The sequence below is a fragment of the Falco rusticolus genome, chromosome 2 (assembly GCF_015220075.1).
Source record: "Falco rusticolus isolate bFalRus1 chromosome 2, bFalRus1.pri, whole genome shotgun sequence".
Taxonomy (NCBI): domain Eukaryota; kingdom Metazoa; phylum Chordata; class Aves; order Falconiformes; family Falconidae; genus Falco; species Falco rusticolus.
The window spans coordinates 8,964,319-8,990,574 of NC_051188.1; the positions used below are offsets into that span (position 1 = coordinate 8,964,319).

General features: G+C 40.3%; 1 protein-coding gene across 1 annotated transcript in view; it reads left to right on the forward strand.

The window, feature by feature from the left end:
• The window catches only part of TMEM135 (transmembrane protein 135), a 188,653-nt gene extending 166,471 nt beyond the window's left edge, over positions 1-22,182 (forward strand). Inside the window, exons 7-15 of the mRNA XM_037376696.1 lie at positions 2,012-2,053; positions 3,557-3,703; positions 5,897-5,966; positions 11,704-11,871; positions 15,223-15,286; positions 15,982-16,058; positions 17,714-17,812; positions 19,051-19,118; positions 20,728-22,182. Of these exons, the coding sequence (XP_037232593.1) occupies positions 2,012-2,053; positions 3,557-3,703; positions 5,897-5,966; positions 11,704-11,871; positions 15,223-15,286; positions 15,982-16,058; positions 17,714-17,812; positions 19,051-19,118; positions 20,728-20,860 (868 nt within the window). The 3' untranslated portion in view covers positions 20,861-22,182. The remainder of the gene's footprint in view (positions 1-2,011; positions 2,054-3,556; positions 3,704-5,896; positions 5,967-11,703; positions 11,872-15,222; positions 15,287-15,981; positions 16,059-17,713; positions 17,813-19,050; positions 19,119-20,727) is intronic.
• Positions 22,183-26,256: the final 4,074 nt, after the last annotated feature.

The following is a 26,256-nucleotide window of genomic DNA, read 5'->3' on the forward strand; positions in this document are numbered from 1 at the left end:
TAATTGAACACTTGCAACTGGAAGTGCAGTTGCATTGGAATGATTAAGGCAAAAGCATCATTATGCTCATACTGTAATTACTTTCTGGTTTCAATAGTATTCTAGAAACGTTTATATGCATGTTTACATTTCAGTTTGTGTATGGTTTTAATTTACTGGGAAAGAGGAGTAGACACTAGGGCCCTATTCTTGAGCTGTCAGCTTGCAGATGTAATGTTTTGAACGCCCTTAACTCAAAGGGCATTTAACTTACAGTCAATTCTAGGTTTAAAATCAAACTCGTGATATCAGGCCATGGGGGTGTGGGTAGAGCGGGTATATGTAAACCCTGTGCATTTGGGCTCTGTTTGTAGTTCTGCCAGCGATTCGCGGTGATCTCTGGGCAGAGCTAATGTTGTTGCTCTCAGTCCATCACTCACCAATTGTTTCAGTCCATCTCTCTGTAAAAAGTGCTATGATAATTTTCAGTTTCTGAATTCCTTAGCTAATGAATCATAAAAAGTAAAATGTTTACCTATTTTTGGTTACAGATTTCTATATTAATTAAAGATACATTCAGCAGTTTTATTTGTGTTTACCTTGAACCCTTATAGTTCGTCTATACATGACTGATATTTTAGGTGCAATCCTTTTTGAAAGAGAAACTCCGTAGGCTGAATTTTCTGGTGCTGTGTATAACTGTGCCTAATATTTATTTAGCACTGTGCACGTGGTGACCAAACCAGGTCCTTGGAAATATGTGTGTTGAAGGCCATACCCTTGGGAAGTGTTTCGCAGGAGCATTTCATGCTGTGACCTCTTACTGGCACTGCACCAGGTGCTTGCCTGCTGGGACAAAGCAAGATTTTCTTGATCGTTTCATCTCGTTGTGTTTTTCCTGCTGTTCGTGTCTATCCAGCCATCGGTAGCATCAACCTGACCGCTCATGGTGCCTTCTGGAGGATGGTGTCCTGTGCTCTTGGGAGGGCTTGGGCACGGGCTTTCCAGGGACAGTTTGGTCTCTGCAGGCAGGAGGCAAAGGGTTGTGTTCCCCCACTGCCACTTGTGAAGGTTTTGAGACGGCCATCCTGTCTTAGAGTTAGATGTGTTCTTGAAACGAGGGTGCTGACAAGTTACTAGTTTGCGCTGTATGGTTATGTCAGGAATGCTTTTTTTTTTACCATGATGTATTCCCCATGCAATTCTATAAAAAGAAAAGGGAAAAAAAAACCCCAAGTATCCGCTCTTTGCTTTGCTACCAACATGACACTGAGAAGTCTTCCAGGAAGAATCCGTAGGAGCTGCAGACTTTAGCTCCTTTCATTGTATCCTCAGGAGAAAAAAAGTCAGTAGCCTGCATCTTTCACAGCCAGTTATGGACTCTTTACTGTGATCGTTATTCGCACAAAGAACCCTGTAGTCTGTAAGGACGGATATATGTAATCAAGCTCAGAATCAGAACAACAGCTCTTTTTTTCTAATTGATTTTTTTTCTATTTTTTTCTAATTGAAAAACTGGACTTTCAGATTGAGAGCCGTCTTAAAGTAGCAAGCTGCAGACATCAGCACTGTGCAAAGCAGAACAATTTATCTCAGAGCCAGAATTACTATTCCCTGCAGTTCTTCACAAGATGGTGGGTCTTTTATTGAGGTCCAACCCTCCTTTCTCTCCTTGCAGTAACATTTATGTTTCGTAAAACTCATAATGAGCAACAGTTCTTTGTCGTATGGAATCTCCCATTGTCACCCCAGTGGTTCTGTCACCATCCTTTAAAAATTCCTCTACTCTTGGTTTGGATAAAAGAGAGAAGCACTGGCATTTGGACGCTGTACCCTTTGTTTCTGAGATGTCCCAAGGCCGTGGTGACAACTGTGAAGCTGGGGATAGCCACAGAGTTGTTACAGATGGGCTGTTTCTGGTAGTGAGGAGCTGGTGTTCATCCACAGCCCTTCTACGTAATTTTGAATCTATAACACTTTATTTTGCAAGCAGCCCATTACAGAAAAAAAATCTGTTGTTTTTATGTTTCAGGTGCAAAGATGGCTTGAAAGGATTTACATACTCTGCACTAAAGTAAGTAATGTTTCTGTGAGTACGTAGCTTTAAGTGAAGACTTTGAGGAATCGTGTGCAGTAGCAGCTGCATTGCATGCAAAGAGTATTCCCAAGGAAAATTATGCTTTTGTAAAGCTTTCCCAGCTCTTGGGGTATACAGCATATTTTGAAGAATGCATAATGTGCTTGCAAGAGAGGAATCTTTTCATATTTGTGACCGTTATTAAAGGAAATGCGGACATATGGTTGCATGTTTTTGAAGGAGTGTTAATCTTTTTCCTTTCTAAAACTGGGATTTGCAATTCCTGATACTCTCCTGGAAGCAAATGGCTGCTGTGTTTTGACCTGGAGTTTATTTGCTGCATTTAGAAAATGTTTAATGAATACAACGGTAGTTCTGTAACCAGCACCCGAATAGAGCATGGATTTGTAGCCTATTCGTTTGAGTCCCTCGACACGCCACTAAACCTTGTGTCTGCCATCGTGGTCCAGGCTTTCCTAGAATTTACTTTGTGATGGGACCCTCTGGTGTTACTCACTCATTTGTTGTAGTTATGCAAAGTTCTCTCATCTTTGTGTCTTGTCTTAGAAGTACAAAGAGATGTTACTCTTATCTTTCCGCTACACATTCTGCTACCTGTCTACCACTCAGACAGCCCAGGGCATGGACAGTATCAACCCACAGGTGAAGAAAAGAGCTGAAATCAAGCAAGACAGACCTTCTGTTGTAGTGGGAAATATTTTATAGTTTACAGCTATGAAACAGCCATGGAATTTGATACAAGGTGCCAATAGTTAAATAGCTGGTCTATAGTCCACAAATATAGACATGAAACACTCCTATGGCAGCGTGCATTCTGAAATCATAGAATGGCAAAAGTTTTTATACCTTTCATCACCCTCAGCAGGGCTGCCACAGTATAGCAGAACTTGGATTATAGTGCAGAGCGTTAGGAAACATCTTGCCATTGTGTCCTCCGTTGCCCTTGATACACAGTAATTCTACACCTAAGATGAACTGATATATTGACAATATCAACTCTGGGTGAAGAAAGAGGGCTGAAGAGGAAGCCAAGCAAAACAAAGTTGTTGCTCATGGTGGGAGTGAAAACATTTTGAAGATTTTACAAAACAGATATTTTATAAAAACATTGTAGTAATTACCATCCTTTATGCAACCCCATTTTTCTGGAGATAATTGAGATACTTCATATGCCTTTTTATTTTCTTATTTAGTGTTCCTCCTGTCTCTGAGAGATGGACTTCCCTAGTAATGTTTCTGTTCCTAGTTTTAAAAAATTCCTGGCAGCAATTGTGACCATTATCTGAAGTTTAAATATAAGTTGGTGGAGTGATCTTTTCAAAGAGATACAGGGTTTGGCAGCTGTATAGGATATATTTTCTTTTGCAGACCTGAGGGTAACTTCAAGCTTGTCTTACAGACCTGCACTGGACTTTATGTGTTTCTTTAAGTTATTTATGTAACTGTTGCTTTGTTCTTTCTTCTTTTCTTTTGTTTCAGGTTCATTGTGGGGAAAGAAGAAATCCCTACTCACTCATTTTCACCTGAAACAGCATTTTCGAAAATAGACAGAAAGATAAAGCATTGTGAAAAAATACCACAGCCGATGAACATACTGGCTCTGACAAAAAAGCTCATAGACAAAGTGTGAGTCAAAAGAGACAAAAAGAAGAATAAAAAAAAATTAATCATTCTTACTTAGCTCATTTTTATGCTTTGTTACATTGTATTTGATATTTTTTAATGATACTTTTATTTTGCGTTTTAGTGTTTTGCATTTCATTTTTACTGGGTAGTGAGCAGTGACAAATGATGAACTCCAGTGAAAGCAAAATTTAAGACCTCTATGTCATCGCTGTGACTTGCAACACACAGTTGTCTAAAAAGGGAGGATAAATTCAGTCAGTTCTGAGTGGCCGAGCGGTGGTTGCTTTTCCTGCAGTTCTCAGCAAAACCAGCTCCTGGCATGGTTCTCATGGTGCTAGCAGTGATATTGAGGGGAAATTGCACAGCAGCAGACCTTACGTAGGTCACCGTAAATGACCGTAACATCATCTTTTTTTGGGACCTACATCTTTGTATTGCATAAAGGAGAACTGCCTGAGAAGAGGATTGGTAGCACATGGCCTGCCTCCGCTGTCAGAAGTAGGAAATTGCAAAGCAAAAAGTGAGCCTAAAACTGTTTTGCACGAGGTCAAGTCTAGACGTCTGAAGTTAGGTAAGATAGGTTCCCTCCCGCTCTACAGGATCCCATTTATTTTCCTTTAGCATGAGCTTAAAGAAATGACATCAGATAGCTTTTCAGCCTAATATGTTCAGATGATGTACTTCTGCTGTGCTTGGTATGTCCGCTTCAGGCATGTTGCGTACCACAAGAGTCATTCATTTACAGGAGAAACTGAATAAAAAATGGGCTAGAGGTCTGTTCGTTCGTACCACACGTATGAATCTCCACTTCCACTGACCTCTCCGGGAGTGGTTTTATGACCGGATCTTTACCTGTTGACGTGCAGCAGAGAAACGAGTCTTCCAAGTGCATTGTTTTCCCGAAGCAGCGGCTTATCTTACTTGTTCAGACAACGAACAAACGTGAAGTGACCTACATCCCATGGCGACTTCCCGTGATTTGCTCTAGCTTTTAGTTGAAAAATGTGAGAGAGGTCAGCAGTGGTTTTCCAGGCATGACTGTATTAGACAACAAAAGACCTACAAGGAGAAGACAGCTCCAGCCACGTGCAGATTCTTTTAGCTGAGTTGCTTATACCCGTTTTGTCTTAAAACCCTCTTGTTCAGTTTGCTAGAGATAGTTTCTAGCTCTTCCACTGGTCATTAAATACAAGGATCAAGAGACTGTGCATGGAGAAGAGCGTGTTTTCTTTAAGGTTTTGGAACTCCCAACTCAGACATTCAGAAAACTTTCCATTTCCAGCCCTAATGCTCTCACAGGTTTCTCTTCCATATGGTTCTTTTCAGTATAATTGAGTCTAAATGCCTGTAACCTGAGCACATTCTCATTACAATTTTTGCTACATAAACTGACCTCACAGATGATTTATGGCCATTAGACTTTACAGTACACGATTCAAAACTTCCAAAATATTTGAAGCAGTATATAAATTGTCTAATTTATTTTGCATTAAAACTTAAATACTTGGCTGTAGCAAAATACAATGTTCAGACCTGGTCTGACTTTATGTCTTTTAATTCTACATAACGCAGGGCTAACAACTGTTCAATCCACGCGTCCCACCATCCCAAGCCAGTCACTTTTTAAATGCTCAAGGTCAAATTCTCAGTCCGAAGTAAGAGCTACATAAAAATCTACACAGTAGAAGATATAGCCCAGAAGTGGAAGGCCTGTAATTGAGAGAATTCTCACAGGGTATCTCTGTGCGTTTCTGTGTTCCTCCTTGCCCTCCAATGTGCCTTACAACGGCGTGAAAGATGTAAGGACACAGATAATGGCTGCTTGGTCAGAAACCCTTCCAGAACCTTCGAGCAGAGCAGAGGCGAACCAGGGAGGGTCACAGCCCTTCTCCCTCTTGACCACAACAGAAAATTTGTTCTTTAATTTTGTATTTAATGTGTAGCACTGCAAGAGGTCGGTTCTAAACAAGTGTGCAGACACTTCTTGCTGTACAACTAAAGTATTTTGAGTTTTTATTGTTCTTTTATGGTGTCATAAAAGTTCACGGTGCCCTTTGGTGGGGAGTGTGGAGAATGAATGGTGGGAAAAAGAGCACTTTATGTATTTTTAGGCGAGAAATATTTATGAAGTCTCCTGTTGATGACGCTGAAAACAGCTATGAGTTAATACGTGTTTCATTGTGCTTTTTGCAGGTGCAAACATGGCCCGAGGCATAGATGCTGTAAACACTATGGAGATAATTGCATCTCATATTGTATTAAAGTAAGTGCAGAAAAAGTTAGATTGACAAACTCTGGCAAAGAAAGGGTAAAAGTCTTTAGTCAGAAAAAGCATATACTTAGGAAGTGAGAAAGCAGCCTGTTACTCATTCTCCTATTGAAAATGTGACAAGCCTGAAAACAGATTTTCTCAATTTAGAACGGGGTGAGGGGTGGGGGTGGTTAAAGTTCTCTGGTCTTCCAGATTAGCTGTAGTGAATGAATAACATCAAGTGTGTGGGAAAAAATGGACTAGCAAGCGAGGAACTTGTTTTAACTATGTGATGCACTTCACGGCTGAGCCCACTTGTGACTCCACCCCAAATCACAGAATTAATAAAGCACCTGGAATGCGCTGCTTTGGCAGGCGGCGCGGGTCTGGCACACGTGCAGCTGCGCGGGTCTGGCACGCTGCTGCTGGGCACTGGCTCGCTCCTCCCTCCATTTATTTTAAGGGCTCAGGGTAATGAGAGATTGGTCACAGTTGCTGCACCCAGAGAGAGCTGTTTATGTCCAGTGGGATAATTAATTCTCCGTTATTAATGTGATCGGCGCATTTTTATTTTTTTTCAGAGGAGTACTGTGTAGAGATTTGTTCTGGCTGGCGTTGGGTGGGCACAGGTGGTACCACCTGCTATGCCTGTTTTAGGAGCTGGTAAGGCTCCAGAAGATCTCAGTCACTTAATAACGTACCCGCCTTTATACATGCAGCAGCAAAAATGGTTTTAAGTATCTTCAGATACTTGTAATAAATCTTACTTTCAAAAAAAACTTCTTAAAATTAAAATGTATACAGGTAGTGTTATCTCAGAAAAGCTACGCTCTAACTTTAGCATCGGAAGAAATCTAGCAAACGTTTATTCATGTGTGTTTATTAACACTATTTTGTGTTGTGTTAACACTTCTTTTTACACTGCAGTATGTTAGCGGACCACTGCGTAACAGGGATATAAGTTGTGCTGGAGTTCATAGGATTTGAGATGGTGCTCAAGTGCTCTGCTGAACTGCGATGAGAATACGCATTTAGAGCATTCACGAATAGGTCAGGGTAGATAATGTCGCTTTTCTGTTGTAGGTGTGACACATATTTAACAGAACCCAGATTAAAATTGCAATTTTACAACCTCTCACCGCTATCTCGGCCTACTCAATGCTCCGTTCACGGGCTCTTTTCTTCCAGGCGTAAAATCTTTGTGCACACAGACTTTCCTCTTGCTTTGTGCTTGCTCAGTGCCTTGCCCAGTGCGCCCGCTGTTCCGTGCCTCCCGGCCTGCTTTGTCTCCCATCTCCCGTGTGCTCCTGTTTGGTCAGCATCCTCTGGGGAGCAAACATTCCCTGTGCCTCCGTTTGCGGAGTACTCTGTTTTCCCCATAGGTATCAGTGTCTAGCCTTCAGAATCAATGCCCAAGACTGCAATGAATGTAAGATTTTTTATTACTTTGAAGTGATTTTATGGGTGGACGTGCTGCATTTCCAGATCTCTGCTGATAGCAGTGTCTCTTAGTGTGCATCTTTTTTTAATGAGTGCCTCGCTGTAACTTCAGTCTGCTGCGCTTCTACATAAAGTGCTTTCATCTGGCATATTTTACAGTCATTAGCTCTTAACTACTGTTAGTCCATACTTGCTTTCTGAGCTTTTTATTAATCTCACACAAAATCCTTATGCATTCTGTACTGCATGCTCAGCAGTCAAATCTGTAAGTAGCCTCATAACGCTACTACTCTGCAAGTGCAGTTAGAGCCAAGAAGTGAGGATTTCTGTTTAAGGATTCATCATGGAACTGGTGCCTCTTCTCCATGGAAAACTGTCATCATCTGCTGGAAGAACGATTGTGTGTGTGAGAATTCATGGGGTAAAAAGAGAGGTGATCTGACCGTTATGGAATATAATGAACTAGAAATGCCTTTAAAACAGAAGGGCGGCTGAGAAATAGGTGGTAGTCTTGCTGAATTACTGTAGTTGAGAGACCCAAATCTAAATTCAGGTTATGAATTCCTCAAATCACAGCAGGTCGGCCCCACACTACTCTCTCTGTCCTTTCTTAGGTGAGTGGGGAGATGTGTTAATGGTTAGAAGAGCAGAGAGGAAAAAAAGGAAAGGGGAGATACTCAGGAGTCTTTGTCCTCCTTGGTTCTCTGTTCAGCATCATTTTGTTCACATTTTATATACCCTGGAAAGGTGATGAGGGGAGAAGAAAACCCAGCTGATAATGGAGCTGAACTAAGTCTCAACCTGACTGAAAATAAATTTTAAAAAAAAATAAATTATAAGGCGGTTCTCTCTTTAGAGAAACCAGTTGTGCATTTAAACTGTACTTCATTCTTGTACCAGTCTTGTGTAGTATTTTAGTATAAATTAGTTTTGACTACAATAATGCAATCAGGGAAATGTCACTGAAGTGGTAGCCAGATCTTTGAATTTCCTGCTTTTTCTATGACCTTTTTAAAAAATTAAAACATGAGTGGAAAAATTGATTTTTATGTATTTGGATTTTTAAGGATCTGAAATTCTTAAAATATTTTTAGTTCTCTCTGTGGCTGTTCCTGGAGTTGGTCAGTAATAACTGTCAAGTGGCACGATTTGAGCATGTTCTTTAATTCCATATCTGTAAGGGAGCTTTCATATTTGGTAATGATCTGATGAGCAGCTTATTGCCAAAATTTCCTCTTCGTGCTATATTTTCACTTACTCTTGAACAGCTCACCTTCTCATTGTCATATATGTGCTTTAATTGTTACTGCATGCTCTTTTTCTCCTGCTTCACATTCAAATGCAAGCTTGTTGACGTAATCCATGACAGTTTATATGTAACATTGACTGATGACATACCAGCTGATTTCATAGATTTCCCTTCAGATTTTAAATACTTACAATGCTTTGGGTTTGTAAATGTCTGAAAAGAGCTACCAGAAGCAGTCAAACAGTATTTTTCCTCTTTTGGATTCCATTCGAGTGCAATGAGGAGACATCAGCCAGCAGTAGTAGTTCAGTTGTCCATTTTTACTGCTGATGCTGTGGATGACACCAGATAACCCTCAGGACTTAGCTAATAACTAGGATGACCGAAAAGAATATGAGATATTTTTTTTTTCCTGGTGGCTGTAGTTTCTGCGTTCTGTCTCCTGAAGGAACACAGGCTACTGTATACCAAGACCAAATTTTAAATATCTTAACTAATTTACTTTAAATATCTTAACCAATCCCCAATATATTGCAGCAGGTTGACTGAATTTTGGTATGTTGCTGAATTCCATTTACGTGCACACACATGCTTTCCTGAATTCGAGTTGTAGCCAGTATCTTGACTGTATTACTCACTTTATCTGTTTCTCAAAAGGAAAAAAAAAATCTTTATTCAATGAGTTTTGCAGATACGTAGTTTCACTGTGCTGCTACTACTGCCTGATCTGAGTCCCAGCTCAAAATCTCTGTGGAAAAATGGTTCTTAGCAGGGATTTCTTCACTCACTTATATTTATTATAGTGTACTCCTATTGTTTTCTACCTCCGTTATTACTTGAGATCTTTTTATGGAAGATAAAAGTTACAATATTGTGCATTGTTTTAAGATGTAATACTTTCTGTGACTCTGAAAAACACATACATGTGTGATGTGGATTCACCTGGAAACACAGAAATGAGGAAATGAAGGAAGAACCAAAGGTTCCCAAAAGGTTCCTAAAGGCACAAAGAAAACAGGAACTGAGTGAAGCTGAGCCTAAACTCTTAAAATTCCTTAGGCAGAGCTTGGGGGTCCCACAGTGTATTGCCAAGTATTTCTCCAAAAGATGTCTGCAAATTGCATTAGCTATCCCAAACTCCAAAATGTTTCTGTCTAGGAGAGTCATTTGTGGAGAACACTGTATTTGTATGGGCTTTCGTAAGTGCCCCTGTAGAGTTCAGGGAGTGTCTGGATAATGCTTTTAGTCCTGTGGTTCAGGGTTTTTTAGGTAGCCCTGCGAGGAACAGGGAGTTGGACCTGAGGATCCTTATTGGGTCCCTTGCAACTTGAGATATTCTGGTTTTCCATCTAATGAGCTAAATAGGAAGATTTTGTACACTGCTTATTGCTGTTTGGTGCACAGCAAAACAAAGCCTCAGTCCTTCAGTTCGGCACTTCTAAGTAGGCTACTAATAGAAATAAAATTATGGGTGTATGTGAGCGTTTCCAGTTGGAATTTAAGTGCTTCCTAATGCAGTGTTCCTCGCCACATCAGAGTAGCGTTTCTTACAGCTGGGTAAAAATGTCAAATGTACCATACTGTTGTTTGTTCGCTTGTTTTGGGCTTTGTTCGTGACTGCTGGGTTTAGGACTTCATATTTATCTAATGGTACCTGGTATCATAATCACCTCATTATTTTGGAAGAGGAGGGCTATGTACTTCACGCTACGGTCCTTCTTCATTTTAGGTGCAAATACATGCTCGTCTTAATGTTGTTTTAACTACACAAAATTCACAGTGCATTTACGTCTCTGCCTACCTCACATACCTTGCAGTAGGCATTTGCATTACACGACCAGAAAGCACTGGGTCATTAGCTGTTCAGTACATACAATTTACAATAGCAGACAGAGAAGTGGAATTTTTTCATTTATGGCTACTGGATCATCAGATGAGACAATATATTTTCTTCCACTTGATTCTCATAAACCACATCTTGAGCAGCAGGGAGAGTAATTGCTTCAGGAAGAGTTTATTACTGGATGTTTAACCACAATAAAATTTTATGAGCTTTATGATGCATTATACAGTTCTGTAGGAGGCAAAAATGTTTTGAGTTTCAAAGGTTGTTCAGTCAAACCCTCTGCCAGTTGTCCCTGTAATGGGAATTGTCTCGGTGTCCCTGAGTATCTAACGGCAGAATTCATGAGCATTGGTGTCCTGCCTTACTTGCCAGTGGCGAGTGTGAGGATAGTTTTCACATAAGCATCTTCCAACAAAAAAATGGACAGATTTTATTCAGGATGTTTACAGAGAACTTCAGCCACAGGGTAAGAATAATGATAGGAAGCTTTGGAGGAGGTTATAAGAAACTCAGGAGAAAAATCTTGAAAGAGAAAGTCAGTGTGGTTTTGTGACATGATATATAATGATATGCTCCAAGGTGGAGCAGTAAGAAAAATTTGTTGGAACCCATGTTATCCTTTCTCAGTAGCCCTGCATGCAGTCTCCCTTCCAGTTTCACCCTTTCTCTCACTGCAGGCATCATTCAGCCTCCAGTCTAGTTGAGGGAAAGTATGTGAGCACGTGCCAAGCCACCAGGGTCAATTTCTAATTCTCACACCCTCTAATACTTAGTTTTTGTGGATTTTTTTCCTCCTTTAGTGCTTTCTCCAGACATTTGAGTGTAGAAGTGCTCTTTTTTTCCACCCTGTTACTTTTCTGTATACTTCCTTGTGGTTAAAAGCTGGTCAGTAACCTGGAAATGAAGTCATCGGGATTATTTCAAAGGACAGAATTCTGTAGCAGAAGAGAAATAGTTTGTCCCTTGAGGCCATGCAGGTATTCATAGAAAATAAAGTCAATTGTCTATGTTTTTATTGCCATAGCTGTTTTACAGGGGAATCAGCAAAAAAAACTCGGTCTTGAGTTTGAAGGTGGGGATGCATTTTACATAGTGTCTGCAGAGTGGGTTTTAAACTGCTCGATGTCAAAAATAATACTTCTGTGGATGTTTTTGCTCTTCCTTTTTCTGAATTTGTGGTTTCTTACCACAGAATCTTTCTTTCTTTTCTCTAGGGCTTCATTAGGATGTTTAGCATCGGTTACCTGATCCAGTGTTGCCTTCGGATTCCATCCACCTTCCGGCATCTGTTCACAGAACCATCTCGACTACTTTCGCTCTTCTACAACAAGGAAAATTTCCAGCTTGGAGCTTTTCTGGGATCTTTTGTCAGTATATACAAAGTAAGCTTATACAGAAATTACAAATGCCAGGCTTTTTATTTCATTTTTCAGAATATCACAAAGAACTAAAAAGTCTAACTCCTTAATATTACTGATGCTTTTTGCTACAGCACGTCACTGACAAATTCTATAGTATTTCAGTAATCAAATTGTTAATAGAAAAACAGTCTTCCGTTCTGTGTCTTTTTTCTATAATTTCTGAATAAATCTGATGAATTTTGCAGCACGGTATCAGGATCAGAAGGTAGAAACTACTTCAGAGAAAGCAAATTCAGATTTCCAAAGGACTTGCTGTTACACAAAAACATTTTAGTGCAGACACAAGCAGTGACTGCAGTAGCAGCAGTCTTGCCAGAAAGAAGCCATTTACAGATTTTTTTGGCTTGAATATCTGGAATTCTTACTTGACGCTAAATAGCAGGAGATTGCAGCACTTATATCATGTGCAGCTGAAGAGACATTGCACTTACCACTTGGAAATCTACCCTTCTACACCATTATAAGATGATAGATTGCAAACTGATACACATTCATACAGCATTGGCGGAATTAATCAAATTATATTTATGTATGCCAAAAGGGAATGTGACAAAGTACACACCCTGAGCAAGAATATATTGCATAGTGCAGTCCTGAAGTGGCTTTTGCACTTTCATATTCTTAATCATGTGTGTCATTCTTCAACTGCCACTTTACTTGCTCTGCAAATTTAAGACAATTCTGCATTATTCAGGTAAATATTACTTTCTGAAAATTTAAAAACAGGTGTTATTTGTAAGCAAAACAGCATTTCACTCGACTTGCAGTCAGTTTGGAAGACAAGAATCTGTAAGGTTACAGAGTTTTAAAATTTTTGATGGCAAAGTGCGAGTGGACTAATCAGTTTATTTGAAAAATAATTTTTTCTTCAAACTTTTAAGAAAAGAGCCTTTAAAAGAAAAGGTATTTAATTGCAAAATCTGAAATATTTCTGATGTCTTTTAAAAGCTCCAACTGCAAAGTATAATTTAGTTCTATAGATACGCGTTCAGTGAGGGTGACATCCTCTGACCTTTAGTTATTAAGTACGTGCTGGGCACTGGTGAGGCCGCACCTCGAATCCTGGGTTCAGTTTTGGGCCCCTCACTGCAAGACAGACCCTGAGGTGCTGGAGCGTGTCCAGAGGAGGGCAACGGAGCTGGGGAAGGGGCTGGGGCACAGCTCTGATGGGGAGCGGTTCAGGGAACTGGGGGGGTTCAGCCTGGAGAGAAGAAGACTCAGGGGGGACCTTATCGCTCTCTACAGCTGCCTGACAGGGGCTGTGGGCAGGTGGGGGTCAGTCTCTTCTCCCAGTAACAAGCGATAGGACAGGAGGAAACAGCCTCAAGTTGTGCCAGGGGAGGTTCAGATTGGATAGTAGGAAAAAATTCTTCACTGAAAGGGTGGTCAAGCATTGGAACAGGCTGCCCAGGGAAGCGGTTGAGCCCCCATCCCGGGAGGTGTTTAAAAGGTGTGTAGATGTGGTGCTTAGGGACATGGTTTAGTGGTGGGCTTGGCAGTGTTAGATTTACAGTTGGACTTGATTATCTTAAAGGTATTTTCCAACCTAAATGATTCTATGATTCTATGATTCTACTTTCTGTTCTTATTTGTGTTCCATAACTTACACAGATTTGGATTGCGTTAGAATTTCCTTCCAATTTGAAATAAGCGTGTAGGGCAGTGTAGACTGTAGTCATTCCAGAAGACTGGACTGCAACCAAAAAAAATTAAATGCTGATGCATTTTGAACCCAAAGGAATTGCATTATGGACTGCTTTTAAAAAGCATCTTGTCCCTAAAAGCAGTCCAAAATGCCATTGTAGGACTGTAGTAGCTGTACTAATAAACTTTGTGTTGTCCTTACTGTTAATGTCAGCAAACATAGTTTTGCAGAAAATAAACTGGCCGTGGTAGCCTGGTTTCCATTTTTTAGACTACTTTACAAATTCGAGAAGGGAAGTTGACTGCCATAATTGCAATGTATCAATGTCTTTGCAAGGCATTTATTTATTAAAAATGTGCGCTGTAAAATAGCTAGTGAGATCACATCTGTGGTACTGTGTCCCTTTTTGGACACAGATATTACTTCATTTCTTCTTTTAATTCGAATGTCTTTTCCAATAGTGGTTTCACCTGAGGGTTTCACCGAGATGATTTTAGGACCGGCTTAGACAAAGTGCAAGGAGAAGCTGGGAGAACTGCATTTTAAGCTGGAGAAAAAAGGCTCAGAGGAGTTTGTATTGCTACCTACACCTCTTGGAGGTGTGCTGATAGGATGAAAGGGAACAGACAGAAGCTGAAATACATTATAATCCAAAGAAATACAAGGAAATATGTTTTCATGTGAGGGCAGCCAAATACTGGAAGAGATTGCCCTGTGAGGCTGTGTATTCTCCATCCTTGGAGATGCTTAAAACTCAACTGGACAAGTTCCTGAGCTATCTGCTCTAATTAGACCTGCTCCAGGCTGGACCAGATGATCTCCAGAGGTCACTTCCAACATAAATCATGCTTTGATTCCATGACAAGCACACATGAGATGGATTAAGAGGCTGGCACACATATCTCAAAGTAGACGTCAGTGGACTGTCCCACTGAATTATATAACATTCTCTCGGTGCCATCAGCACTAGATTGGGCCTTAATAAGCAGATCTCAAACCATTTGGAAGCAAACAGAAATTTAGCAGGGGTACAATTTGGAGACAAAGCCTGGGTTTCCAAAAGAGTTGCAAAAGCAAGACAGAGGATGTGGCAGATGTAGAACAGTCTGGATCATTTGATAACCTGTAGTCATCCCAATGAAATGTATTTTAATGCAGCCCAAGCCACAATTACTTACATCCATTCTGGCCTGAACAGCTGTGTATTATTGTCTGTGTCAACAAACAGGTTATTATATGTGTTTCACCATGTCTTTTAATCATACGCAGTTCTGACTTTTTAGATGGATGTGTTAGGCTTGTTCCAGAATTTATTGGACGTGTGGAAAAATCTCAGGGTGTTTGGTGTGTGGTTGAAAACAGACTTTATCATGCAAAAAAGTCTAGACAACTACAACAAATGAAGATGATGTGGATTCAAGATGAGCTTTGGATTTAGATGGCTATTCAAATTAGATTCATTTGCTCTCTGATTTTGAAAGAAATGGTAGCGGTAAACTGAATTAAAACACTGAAATTTTTCAGGTGCTGTGGGTGATGGGTATTGTCACTAGGCTCTGAATTTATACTGTGCGCTATGTTACTAGCTTATGTAGAGCAGTTTTTCCAGTCTGTGCATTGTGAAAGAGAAGTAAGCAGGGCTAATCCTGCTCTCTGTTTACTTGCAGGGTACTAGCTGCTTCCTGCGTTGGGTACGAAACCTCGACGATGAACTTCATGCACTTGTAGCTGGTGAGTCCGTGAAAGGAAGTTTATATTGCTTCTGTTGGGACTCTGCAAATATTTCTCTGGTCTGTCCTCCCATTCCCTTTTCAGGCTTCTGTGATGAAAATAGGACTGTGTACATCAAGGTTGTGTCAAAGTTGCAGTGGCATTACAAGTGGCTTCAAATAAAGAGTTGCAATTAAATTTGTAAGGCACGTTCAATCAAATGGTGTTTTTTTACAGGCTGCTTCAAGGACAGTATAGTATTGTATGCACAAATGTAAACTTGTCCTTTATTTTTGAACTGTTGAGATGTGAAGTTCAAATACTGACTGTTCCATACGTGACACACATTTGAAAGGGATGGCTCCACTGGATCCGAAGAAGGACCCTCTTGCCATGAAATTTGGGGGAGGGTGCAGGCCCTTCCCTGCTTGTTTGTGTATCGATCAGGTGCTGAAACCTCAGAGGGTTTCTTTTTTTGTGGGATGAGAGAGGAAACGATACTGTGCTCCTGAACACTGAACTACAGAATCGTTTCAGGGTTTCCAAACTCTTTTTAGTGTCATAAACCATATTTTGATGAGCAGCACAGGAATGTCTCTGAATTTTGTTGTAGCAGCAGCAAGCATAATCTTGTGCGGTGTCCATTGAGCTGACGTACTGCGACAGCAACAATAAATCACAATCTTAACAATACTTCTGTTTTCTAATTGTTACAGGGTGTCTAGCAGGAATTTCCATGATGTTTTACAAAAGTACTACTATTTCGATGTATCTGGTGTCCAAATTAGTAGAGGTAAGATAGTACCCTTATAACAAGAGTTCTTCATTTCATCTATTTTTTCAAGGCAGAAAAAGAAAGTGAGCTTCACAGGCTTTGTCGGACAATTCCAGTATAATACAAAGTTGTGTGGCAGCGGTATGTTTCAGTATGTGCGTGCCAGGAGGCAGTGCCATTCTGTGGTCTCATTTCTTTCCTATTTTCTTTTCTGTGACTCATTTTATAAGTCCTTTACCCACTGGTCTCCACGTATATTCTCCATGATTTCTTTTAATCTCCTGATAGCCCTTTGCTTTGTAGCTTTTACAGATTTTTTAAATCTGAAAGTTCCAAGAATGCCTGTTCTGCCAGAAACATAAATCAGACCTAGTCCTTAATTGCAAATTTATTGCCAAAAGCTACAGCTTAACTTCCTGCCTTTGTTCCCCAATTTTGGCATTCAACAGTCTAAGATAACTCAAAATAGCTTAAGCTTCAGTCTGTAGCTGGAGTTGTTTGTCAGTATACTTGAATTGATTGAATTCCCAGCTTTGCAATGAACTTCGTTCTAATTACTGTTTTTCAGGCTTGAATTATTTCTATGAACTTGTTAAAATTAGGAGCCCGGGGAGGGGGGGAAGTTTGTAGAGTTTGGTTATGTTGATTATACTTTGCTAACCAGCTTTTGATTTCTTACTGTGATTTTTCCATAAAATCCGGACTTAGTCATGGTTATTTCCCCAGCAGCACCACTGGAATAAGCTGAGACCGTTCTCTTATTATGCATCGTCCCCAAATCACAAAGCTTTCTCCTGCAGACCTGGAGTGCCTCATTCCCTAGCGATATTTATCCACCTCCATTACCAGAGCAGAATTCATTTCAAATAATATTAAAAGAAGGAACCTTTTTTTTTTTTTTTTCCCCCAAGCATAAAATAAACATTAAAAGGGAAGATATACTCTGTGTGTTCTTGCTCTTTGTAATCCTGGATTAAGCTCTGAAGGTAGTTCACATGTTGGTTTTATGAAAGCAAATCTGAGTTACCCATATTGACTTTCAGAACACCAGTTGTAAAAAACCAATATTATCTTGTATTGGTGATGGTTTTCTCTGGAGTTTGAGACATTGTGGCTACAGTGAAATAAGGAAAGTGCTGTGTGTTCTTTCTTTCTTTCTCTCTCACTCTTTTTTTCTTTACTACTTTTATCATCTTACACAAGCCAAGGATAACTGAGCAGAGAGGCGTGTGCTGCTTTGGAAGGTCAAGCTGTGCTCAGGAAAATAAACTTTACATGTTTTCTCAGAAAGTAAAGTATGTGATTTCAAGCTGTTTAAGAACAGTGAATATTCACTTTGTTGGAATAGATATTGCACCGTTCTTTTGCTTTTTAAAAATGAAGACTTTAACATAGCAAACTTTCCTTTTTTATCTTTAAGACCTATACCACCCTTTTAACACCCAAGCTGTTGCTAGGTCCTGTTCTGTGCATTAACTGCCTCTTATTCTATTGATTGTGGGTACCTTCTATACACTATCTCAATCAATGTCACATCTGTGGACATATACAAAACTGTATGAGCATAGGTTAGTAATGTTGGCATGTTTTTTTTAAAAAAAGGTTAAATAAAAGGTAAAAAGCTACTTCTACTTTATTTTGTTTCATTCAGCATTTTTTATCGATATTTATAGACTATCTACTTCAAAGGCATTGAAGCAGGGAAGGTTCCCTATTTTCCTCATGCAGACAGCATCATCTATGCCATTTCTACATCGATATGCTTTCAGGCAGTAAGTATATTGTCTTCTAACAAAACATGAAGTTCTTTAATTCAAAAGTCGAATGAAATGGGGAGCACATGGGTTCAGTGATACAGAAAAGATGCTGTGATGTAGTGATTCCAGCAAACTGCTGTGAGTTGGGGCTCCTGCATCTTGCTTTTGAGTATCACTGTGGGAAGATCATTTCTAGGACTCAAATTTCTCATAAGCTTATAGCTGAATAGATTATACAAAGCATTGAATTCTTTGGACAGGATCTTAAAATGCATTTACACAGAAGATGAGCATAAATGTGTGGACTTTCTTAAGCATATGAAAGAATAGTTTCTCAAGGAGACAAAATATGTATTATAATACTTTATAGGGTTTTCTAATCAACTGGAAGTTTTCACTTTCACCTAACTTGAATTAAAGCTGCCTATTTGAAAAAAATCTGAAAAAATTAGGAAGAAAACCTGCAGGTTTACATTTGAAACAAGCTGCAGTTATAATCTTCTGCACTTCCCAAGTCAATTACATGCCTTCACCCTCGGTCTTTTTATTGGCTGCATCAGCTAGAAAAGCTCCTTCTCAGTGGTACCCAAATTACTCTGCTGTGCTACTACATCTCCCCATTTCTAGATCTTCTGCTGAAACATCCCGCTGAATGTTTTCTGGACCTCCATAGCTAGATGTCCTTTTTGTACCCCTCAATAAAGAGAATAAAAAATGACCCTAAAAGAGTCTTCTGCTGTCTCACGCTTAACAGGACAGTGCCACTCCTCCTCCTTGTTGCTCTCATATATTTGGGAATATCTGTCATTCTAGTATCAAAGTGAACTGATGTTTTAGTGCTTGGGATGTGCCTGAAGGTCTGTGGCATTGCAATCTCCAAAATACTATTGGCAAGGACCATTGTCGGAGGCTAACAGAAATAAAGTTCGTGTGAGAAAAGAGGAAAGGCTTTTTTGTAATCGCCACCTTCAATTTACACCTCTTTGTAATTGGCAGTCTTCAGTTGCCTTGGAGATGGTCTTCCGGGAATATCAGTGGGTGCTGGTGGTGTAGAGCATTGAATTCAGCTGTGAGCCGTTTGTCTGCTAATAGTGCTGGACATTGGCAGGTGATCACAGCTGCTTGATTTAAAAACAATTAAATATTTTTTTTTCCCCATAACCATCCTTTTACTGGTTTTGTCAGTGTAATGTAGCAGATGAGGTTTTTGCCTGACACCATCAGCTGGCTCTGACAGAATCCTCTCCTTGCAGGCTGTCATGGAAGTTCAGAACCTGAGACCTTCGTACTGGAAATTTCTTTTAAGACTAACAAAGGGCAGGTATGTAATCAGGGGTATGTTACGGCTTGTCTAAACACGTCATCGATCACATTCAGCTTTCTGTGTCATTTACTGTCATTCACTGTCAACAGCAGAGCCATAGGAGTACATAGGGGCTAATTTCCCCAGTAATTACTCTGCTTTTCAAATTTTTTCAGTCCCCTTGAAGTTCTTTGCTGCTGAAGCAGCGTTACTAGGTTTAGTCTAATAATGGGAGCAATGACTTAAATCTAGTTAAGACTAGTTAGCAGATGAGTGTTTTACTTGAAGCCTTTTTTATCTTTAGTTCCCTTGGAGAGTGGAATCCTTTCAGATTTCAGGGTAAACAACTATACAGGTTGAAGAAATCACTTAGTATGTACCGTGATCAGCAGCACGGTATTACTACACTTTTAAAAGCATTACTAGAAATGTCAGGGTATTTCCTAAGAATAGTTTGAAGATTCAATTATTTTGTATATTTAATTTTTTATATTTTGTTTTGTATAGAACATCTATTTCAGTTGAGAAAGGAATTTTTTTCTTGGAAAACTAGTGAAAAATTTTCACTTATTATAACCATAAATTTACACTGTGACATCTTGCCAGATATTTTTCCTCTTATTTGCTGTGGGGATCTAAAATGCTTACCTTTTAAAACAAGTTTTGCTGTAACTGACTTACAAAAATACAATTTAGTGAAGTGTACGCTACTCTACTGATGTAATATGTGGCAGAAACAAGGCATCCAAATCTCGATGTAGATCAGTTTATGAATGAGATAATAAAAGGTAACGTTTGTCGTGACAGTGAGCTCTCCAGACTATAAAAATAGAAGTGAAATCAGAGGCCAGTTCCTGGAGCATGTTGAACTACACTCCCCATGGCACAATACGCTCTTAGCTGGACAGGAGGTGACCGAATACATGGCTGGTCGTAGTGGGAGGCTTTCCTTGGGATGACTGGAGGCAGTGTGCAGGCAACCCCTGAGGCCATGCAAACATGATACGGGGGATGATGTCAGTGCAGATGTCCAATTTTGGCTGCTTTTTCCCCTCTTGTGCTAATCCTAAAATTGCTTTAGCTAAAAGAGAGGAGGGGAAAGAATTTCTGTTCTGCTCATTTCTTTTATCTGAAGCAAATCGCTGTAATAGTAGTTTTGACACTCTCTCCATAAAGGTGGTTTCTTTTGACATTTCGTAGGTCTTTCACTGCACAATTTTGAAGAGCAAAGAAATGGAAATAGCTTGTAACGCCAATAAAATGGTTGCCTAGCCTTGGGCAGGCATGCCCAGTTTGCTCTGCTGGGGCGAGGGAGAACAAGAGTATGTTTTGGTTTGACCTTTCTGGTGGAGTAAAAAGTAGAAGGGGACTCTGCTCCGTTTCACAAGTTGTGTTATATAAAGTGTATCTACACAAAGCGTTATTAATGAGATATGTCAGATGTATTTTTTCAAAAATCTTTATTGCCCAAGATGAAAAACTTACCATCTCTGGACAGTGGAGGCTGAAGCCTGTATTTGAAAAATTTGGGTTGTCTTTCATGAAATGAAATATTTTTAACAACAATTGTATTTTTTCAGAAGTGAATGAGTAACCTGTTCACACTGTCATGTCTCTTCTTTTTCAGGTTTGCTCTCATGAACAGGAAAGTTTTAGATGTATTTGGTACTGAAGCATCTAAGAACTTCAAGGATTTCACACCTAAGCTTGACCCAAGATACACTGTTGTACCACCAGAGCTACCGCTGGAGAGGTCTTGAAAACGACAGTATATCTTGGCATTGAATGTGATCAGCGTTTTGTCCTGAAAAGTCATATATATGGAGGAGGGCTTGGGCTCCACTTCAGTATTATTTCAATGAGAAATGCTTTTTACCAATCAAAAATACTGAAGCTTGGTAGGAAGGTGTGGCTTAGTGATGAAGCCCCTTCCATAAGCAGAAAATATTTCTGGATTGCTGTAGTTGGTTGACAGTATGGTAGATTCCTGAATGAATTAAACAAATGAGTAATATATTTAGAGAAGTAAAACATAAATATGCATCATAATTTCAAAAATTCTGTAGTTCGTACCAGTAGAATATTCTTGATAAAACTAGAAGTAACTCTTAATTCAGAAAGGAAGACAATTGGCCTAGTTTAGGTCCAAAATTTTACCTGATCTGTTGCAGTTGGGTGAAAATACCTTCTTGGTTTTCTAAATTGTGTTGCTGATTTATCTCAAAAGAGCCACCACCCACTCATTATTTTATACAGCTATGGTTGCAAAATAAGGCATTCCTCAGGAAAAGAAAATGCACAATTAATTCAGAAATCACATTCCAGGGCTTTAAATCCCACTGACAATACGGACAAGGAAAACAAAAAGGCAGCACCGATGACTGCTGCGCTATGCGGAGCAGCAGGGTGTGGTGGTCAGCATCTGCCAAGTGGAAAATGACAAAACCGGCAGAGGAAGGAATGAAACATTCCAGCTTCTGAAATGGTGCTGGAAACAGCAGACAGTTACAAAAATAAAAAAGCCCAGTACAAAACAAAACAAAACAAAAACCCCCCTCCCAAATATCCTGAAATTAAATGTTTCTTTTTAAAGGGCTTGACGTTCTCGTGTTAGATGGCATTGGGTTGTTCGTCAAGCTGCAACGCCAGCCAGCATTTCAGGCATTTCTTTAAAAGACAACTGACCCCTGAGGTTACACTGGTACAAGAGAACAGTTTTGATGATCGTATAAATAGTATTTTTGCCTTGTACTCGGGTGAAGAGTGGTTTTCTGTCAGTCCATCAGCCAGCCGCAACTGAGACAGTTAGATCCAATGTAATGTGGTACTCAGGGCAAACGACCTACGAAAATTCCATCTCGTTTTTACCCTGCGTATTTCTGTAGCTAAAGGTTTGTGTTCTAAAGCGAGACCTTGACGTGCTAACTGCTTTTTATGCTTTTTTGTTAGAATTCATTCAGGTGATGCTGAATGGTGTCCGTTACCCTAGAACTTAATGAAAATATGAACTATTCAACTGAAAAGCGATGAGGTAAGCCAGGGAATGGAAACAGGAGTAGGTTGCATGTATATTAAAAAGAAAGAAAGAAAAAATCTGGTTTTTTGGAAGTCTTTGTCAGATGATATGAATTGGAGTAATAGAATCTTTGTCTTGTAACACTTGTAATCCTACCCCAGCCTTAAGCATATTTTAATTCCCATTAGTTTAATTTCTTATTACGGAATGTACAGTAATTTTTATCAGATTTACAGAAATGTCATGGAAATTGTACCAATCTGTGCCCAAAATCTGCTTCTTCATCAGCTGCTGTAACAGTGATGCTTTATCATTGTTACTAAAGGTGCTTCATCCTTTAAAAGAGCAAGTCCAAGTTAGTGTGAATAAAGTGCTGGAGGCTAGTTTGTATGCAATATTTTATTGTTTAAAATACTATATTAAAATTCCTCAAAAGGAAATAAAATTTAATTCAACAATAACTTTAAAAGGGTTGTAATAGGTTTGTAGTGTTTTTCCACTGGAATATGATCTAAAATATTTGACCTTGTAAAGTCTGAGAAGTTATATATTTTAGGTAATATGTTAGAACTCACGCATTATATTATGAATACTTTTTAGTGTAACTATATACCATTCTCAAACATAAAGATATTTTATAGATGATTAATTTTCTTCACTGGAATGACAATTGTGATTGTTTCTCTATTTTAGTTAAAAAAACCCAAGTACTACATCTCAGCAGCTAAACAACAGTTTTGTCTGTTTTCTTGCTTCTAAAATTCACAGTCCTTGTTTCGAGTTATTTTCATGTAATATAAAAAGAAATTTAAAATCTTTAAATTATTTTTATTCATGTCAAGTATATGTAAGAGAAAAAAATAAATAAAGTCCTCATGTTTTTCCCAGTAATAAAAAGTTGCTGCTTGAAAAAGTGAATTTTGTCTTTGCTGTTAATAAGCCATCTGGAGTCGTAAGTGAAGGAATACGTGGTGGTAGGGCAACACCAGGAACATGAAAGAGCATTTAAATTGTACATCCTTGTGGCAAAATAACATCTTAACTCAGTGTAAGTGAAGAAGTAACGCCAAAACAGTTCAGCGATAACTTCAGCTCTGTACTTCCATGGGTAATTGTAATTATGCAATATGGGTTGACGTTATTTAATGTTTCTTTTTTAAGCAGAGAAAGCCACATAGCCTGTTACGAAGGCAGTGAGACGCTGCACGCCTCCAGCCCTGCCTGCCATGTGGCCAGATGGTTGGGCCTCATATGACTTCCCACCACCTGATGGGGCACGGCTCTTTATTTGTTTGATCATATGATGGGTATCTAATGATGTTAAACTTTTTGCTAAAGAAGTTGATTTTGCAAAGAGGAATCCAGGGGGGAACTTGCACAGGAGGTGGTAGGAAGTGGTGGGTCAACCTGAAACACCACTGTTCGTTCGTCGAGGTTTGGGTGTCCTTAGGGAGGCTGCGCAGTAAGACTGTGTGGCTCCCTGCAGGCATCTCGGGAGGGTGTGCTGCTGCCTCATCCATGGCTTCCAGGAGTCAGGAGTAAATACACCTGTGGCAGGCAATTTTTTCACCATTCCTTGAGGCTGTTTGCATGCACGGCTCTTCTGGAGAGTTCATTGCCATCCGTGTCACTCTTACCGCCCTGCCCTTACTGGGCATCTCACTCGCCTTGTGGCTGTAGTCCCCACCTTGCACCCAGACCCCCATGCTCCCTGTGTCAGAGAGCAGCCTTTCGCCCCAGTTGCTCCTGGATCTTCATCCTTTTCTCAGCTCTACCCATCCCAGCGTCTGTGTCCCCTGTCCACCCCTCTGTCTCATGAGCTCTGTTTACTGCCCTTGGGTGCTTCCTTTTGCTTCTTCTCCAGGACCGCACCTTCCCTGGGCGTCCAGGGGAGTGCTGCTCCTGCCGAGGGAGCCGGCAGGCAGGGATGTGCCCCTGTCATCCCAGCTTTTGCTGCCACCCTTGGCCTTTGGCCAGCAGAGCTGCTTCAGGAGCAGCAGAACTCAGCAGTCCAGATCTAGAGTTTTCCCCTCCAAAGCCAAGACATTCTGGCGTGACTAAGATACATGTCAAAATCCCAAAGTGAAGGTTGCAGTCATTCTCTTACCTTTTTTGATGGAAACCGGTTAATATCCTTTACCTGCCATCTTTCGGCTGAGCTTAAGGCCACGTGAGACTGCTCCCATTGCAGACCTTCATCGCTCATTCCCAGTCCTTGTTGAAGGTGATGATGAAGGTGTTGGCATCTACCACTGAGATCCACTAAAGGAGAGGATTTGTTTTGTTCTGTTTTGTTTTGTTACAGAATCATTTTAAATCTAGCACAAGGCTGAGATCAGTGCAGACTTGCTGGGTTCATGTGTAGTAGATGCTTCCACCCGGGAGCGCGTGAAAGCATATAGGAATTTTGATCTTTTAGAGAACTAGCAATAACAGCAAAGAGTGCCTACAATGACACAATTTTAGTTTTTATATGTGATGCTATCTCAGTTCATGAGGAAGATGAGTAAAACATCAGAACTGCTTCAGCATAGATGGAGTGATTTCACTGCTGAAGCTAAAAGCTTCCTTGTATTCTCTCACACCTGGGTCTCCAGGATAGTCTCAGAAGTTCTGCCTTCTGCAGGTGACAGCTCTCCAGGGAAGGCTGCTCTGAGAAAAAACAGGTTTCTGTTGTTTGATCAAGAAGCTCCATGTTCCTCATCACTTCTCAACCACAATGAGAACCAAGATGCCTTCCATAATGTGGACAACCTGTTCTCCTAGTAACTTCCTACACCTCATAGCAGACCTGGAACCCTTTACCCCAGCCATCTTAAATGGGACGTTTCTGAGAATTGTTAGTAAGACTCAAAACTAATTTTCAGAAACCTCGTTGAGTTGTTCCCCTTCTTCTTTGAGAGTTTCCCTTCCTTTTGCCCAGGTCACTGTGATTCTGCGTTTGTTCAGTACGGATTGCTTGTTGACATCCCAGGCAGAGAGGTCTGCTGTGGTCTGAGCTCGGCCCTGTGCTTGGCGAATTAAAAATTCAGGACAGCTTGTGTGAAAATGCTTCCATTTCCAGCTGTGCCAGAGGAAAATATTTCTGGACAAGTGGTCCTGGTGTGGGTGTGGATTGACAATGCACAAAGAGACAGACGGCAAGAAAATCGGTGATGCTTAAACAGGCTATTCACTTTGTGTAGGATTTTTTTTTCCATTAATACTTTTAACACAGAGTGGAGGCAGGGCCCAGGTCTCTACATCAGCATCAGGGTTGTGAATCCTCGTCATGATGCAGAAGAAACGTAGGACCAGGGAGAGTGTGGTATGTTGCAAAATGTAGTTGGGGCCGGCAGAGTCATTTTGGTGGCCATAGCTTTGCGCCTAAATACAGCTCTGAGGTTTCCATTTCCAGATCCGTGTTTCTAAGCAGTGAGTCCTTCCCCGAGGAGAGTGGCATTTCCCTCGTTCAACCCTTGTTCTGCGCCCAGATGAATCCAGCACTGGGGGTACTTGCAGGTGACTCAGTTTGGGGGTGTCTCACTTTCACAAGTCACCTCCTTTTACAAAACAAATATGTTTTCTCCCACTCCTTTGGGGATACAGCAGAAGAATTTGACGCTTCCCCTTGAGCTATTGTTTCATGGGTTTTCTTTTTATTTGGTAGAAGATCCTGAATGTTTTATTTACCCTGTAGATACGTGTACAGTAAGATTTAAGGTGAGGATATTTTTTGTCCCATAGGGAGCCTACAGTTGCCATTGTGGATGTACTGGCAGAACTGCCCAGCGCTCTCCCTTGCCTTTAGCCACGCTGAGATGGGATCGCTTCGCTCAGGACACAAGCACTCACCTTTTGCAGCTGACGGATTATGTCCTGCTGCCTCCATCAAATACACCACTTGTTTTACCAACAGACGCCTTTGAACGTGGCAAGCAGAAATGTGAATTAGAGCCCACTTTGATCTTAAGGACTTTATTTTTTTTCCTGGCACAGGCCAAGGAGTTTTCCGCTTGCTAATTAAAACAGAGAGCGGTCAGAAGAATTTTAAATATTAATACCAAGGCTTTACCCAGGGTGGAAGAGGCTGGTTGGAAATCCAGGCGGACGATTAATCTTCTCACGCTGGTGGAATCCAATCAGTGTTTTTTCCCCTCA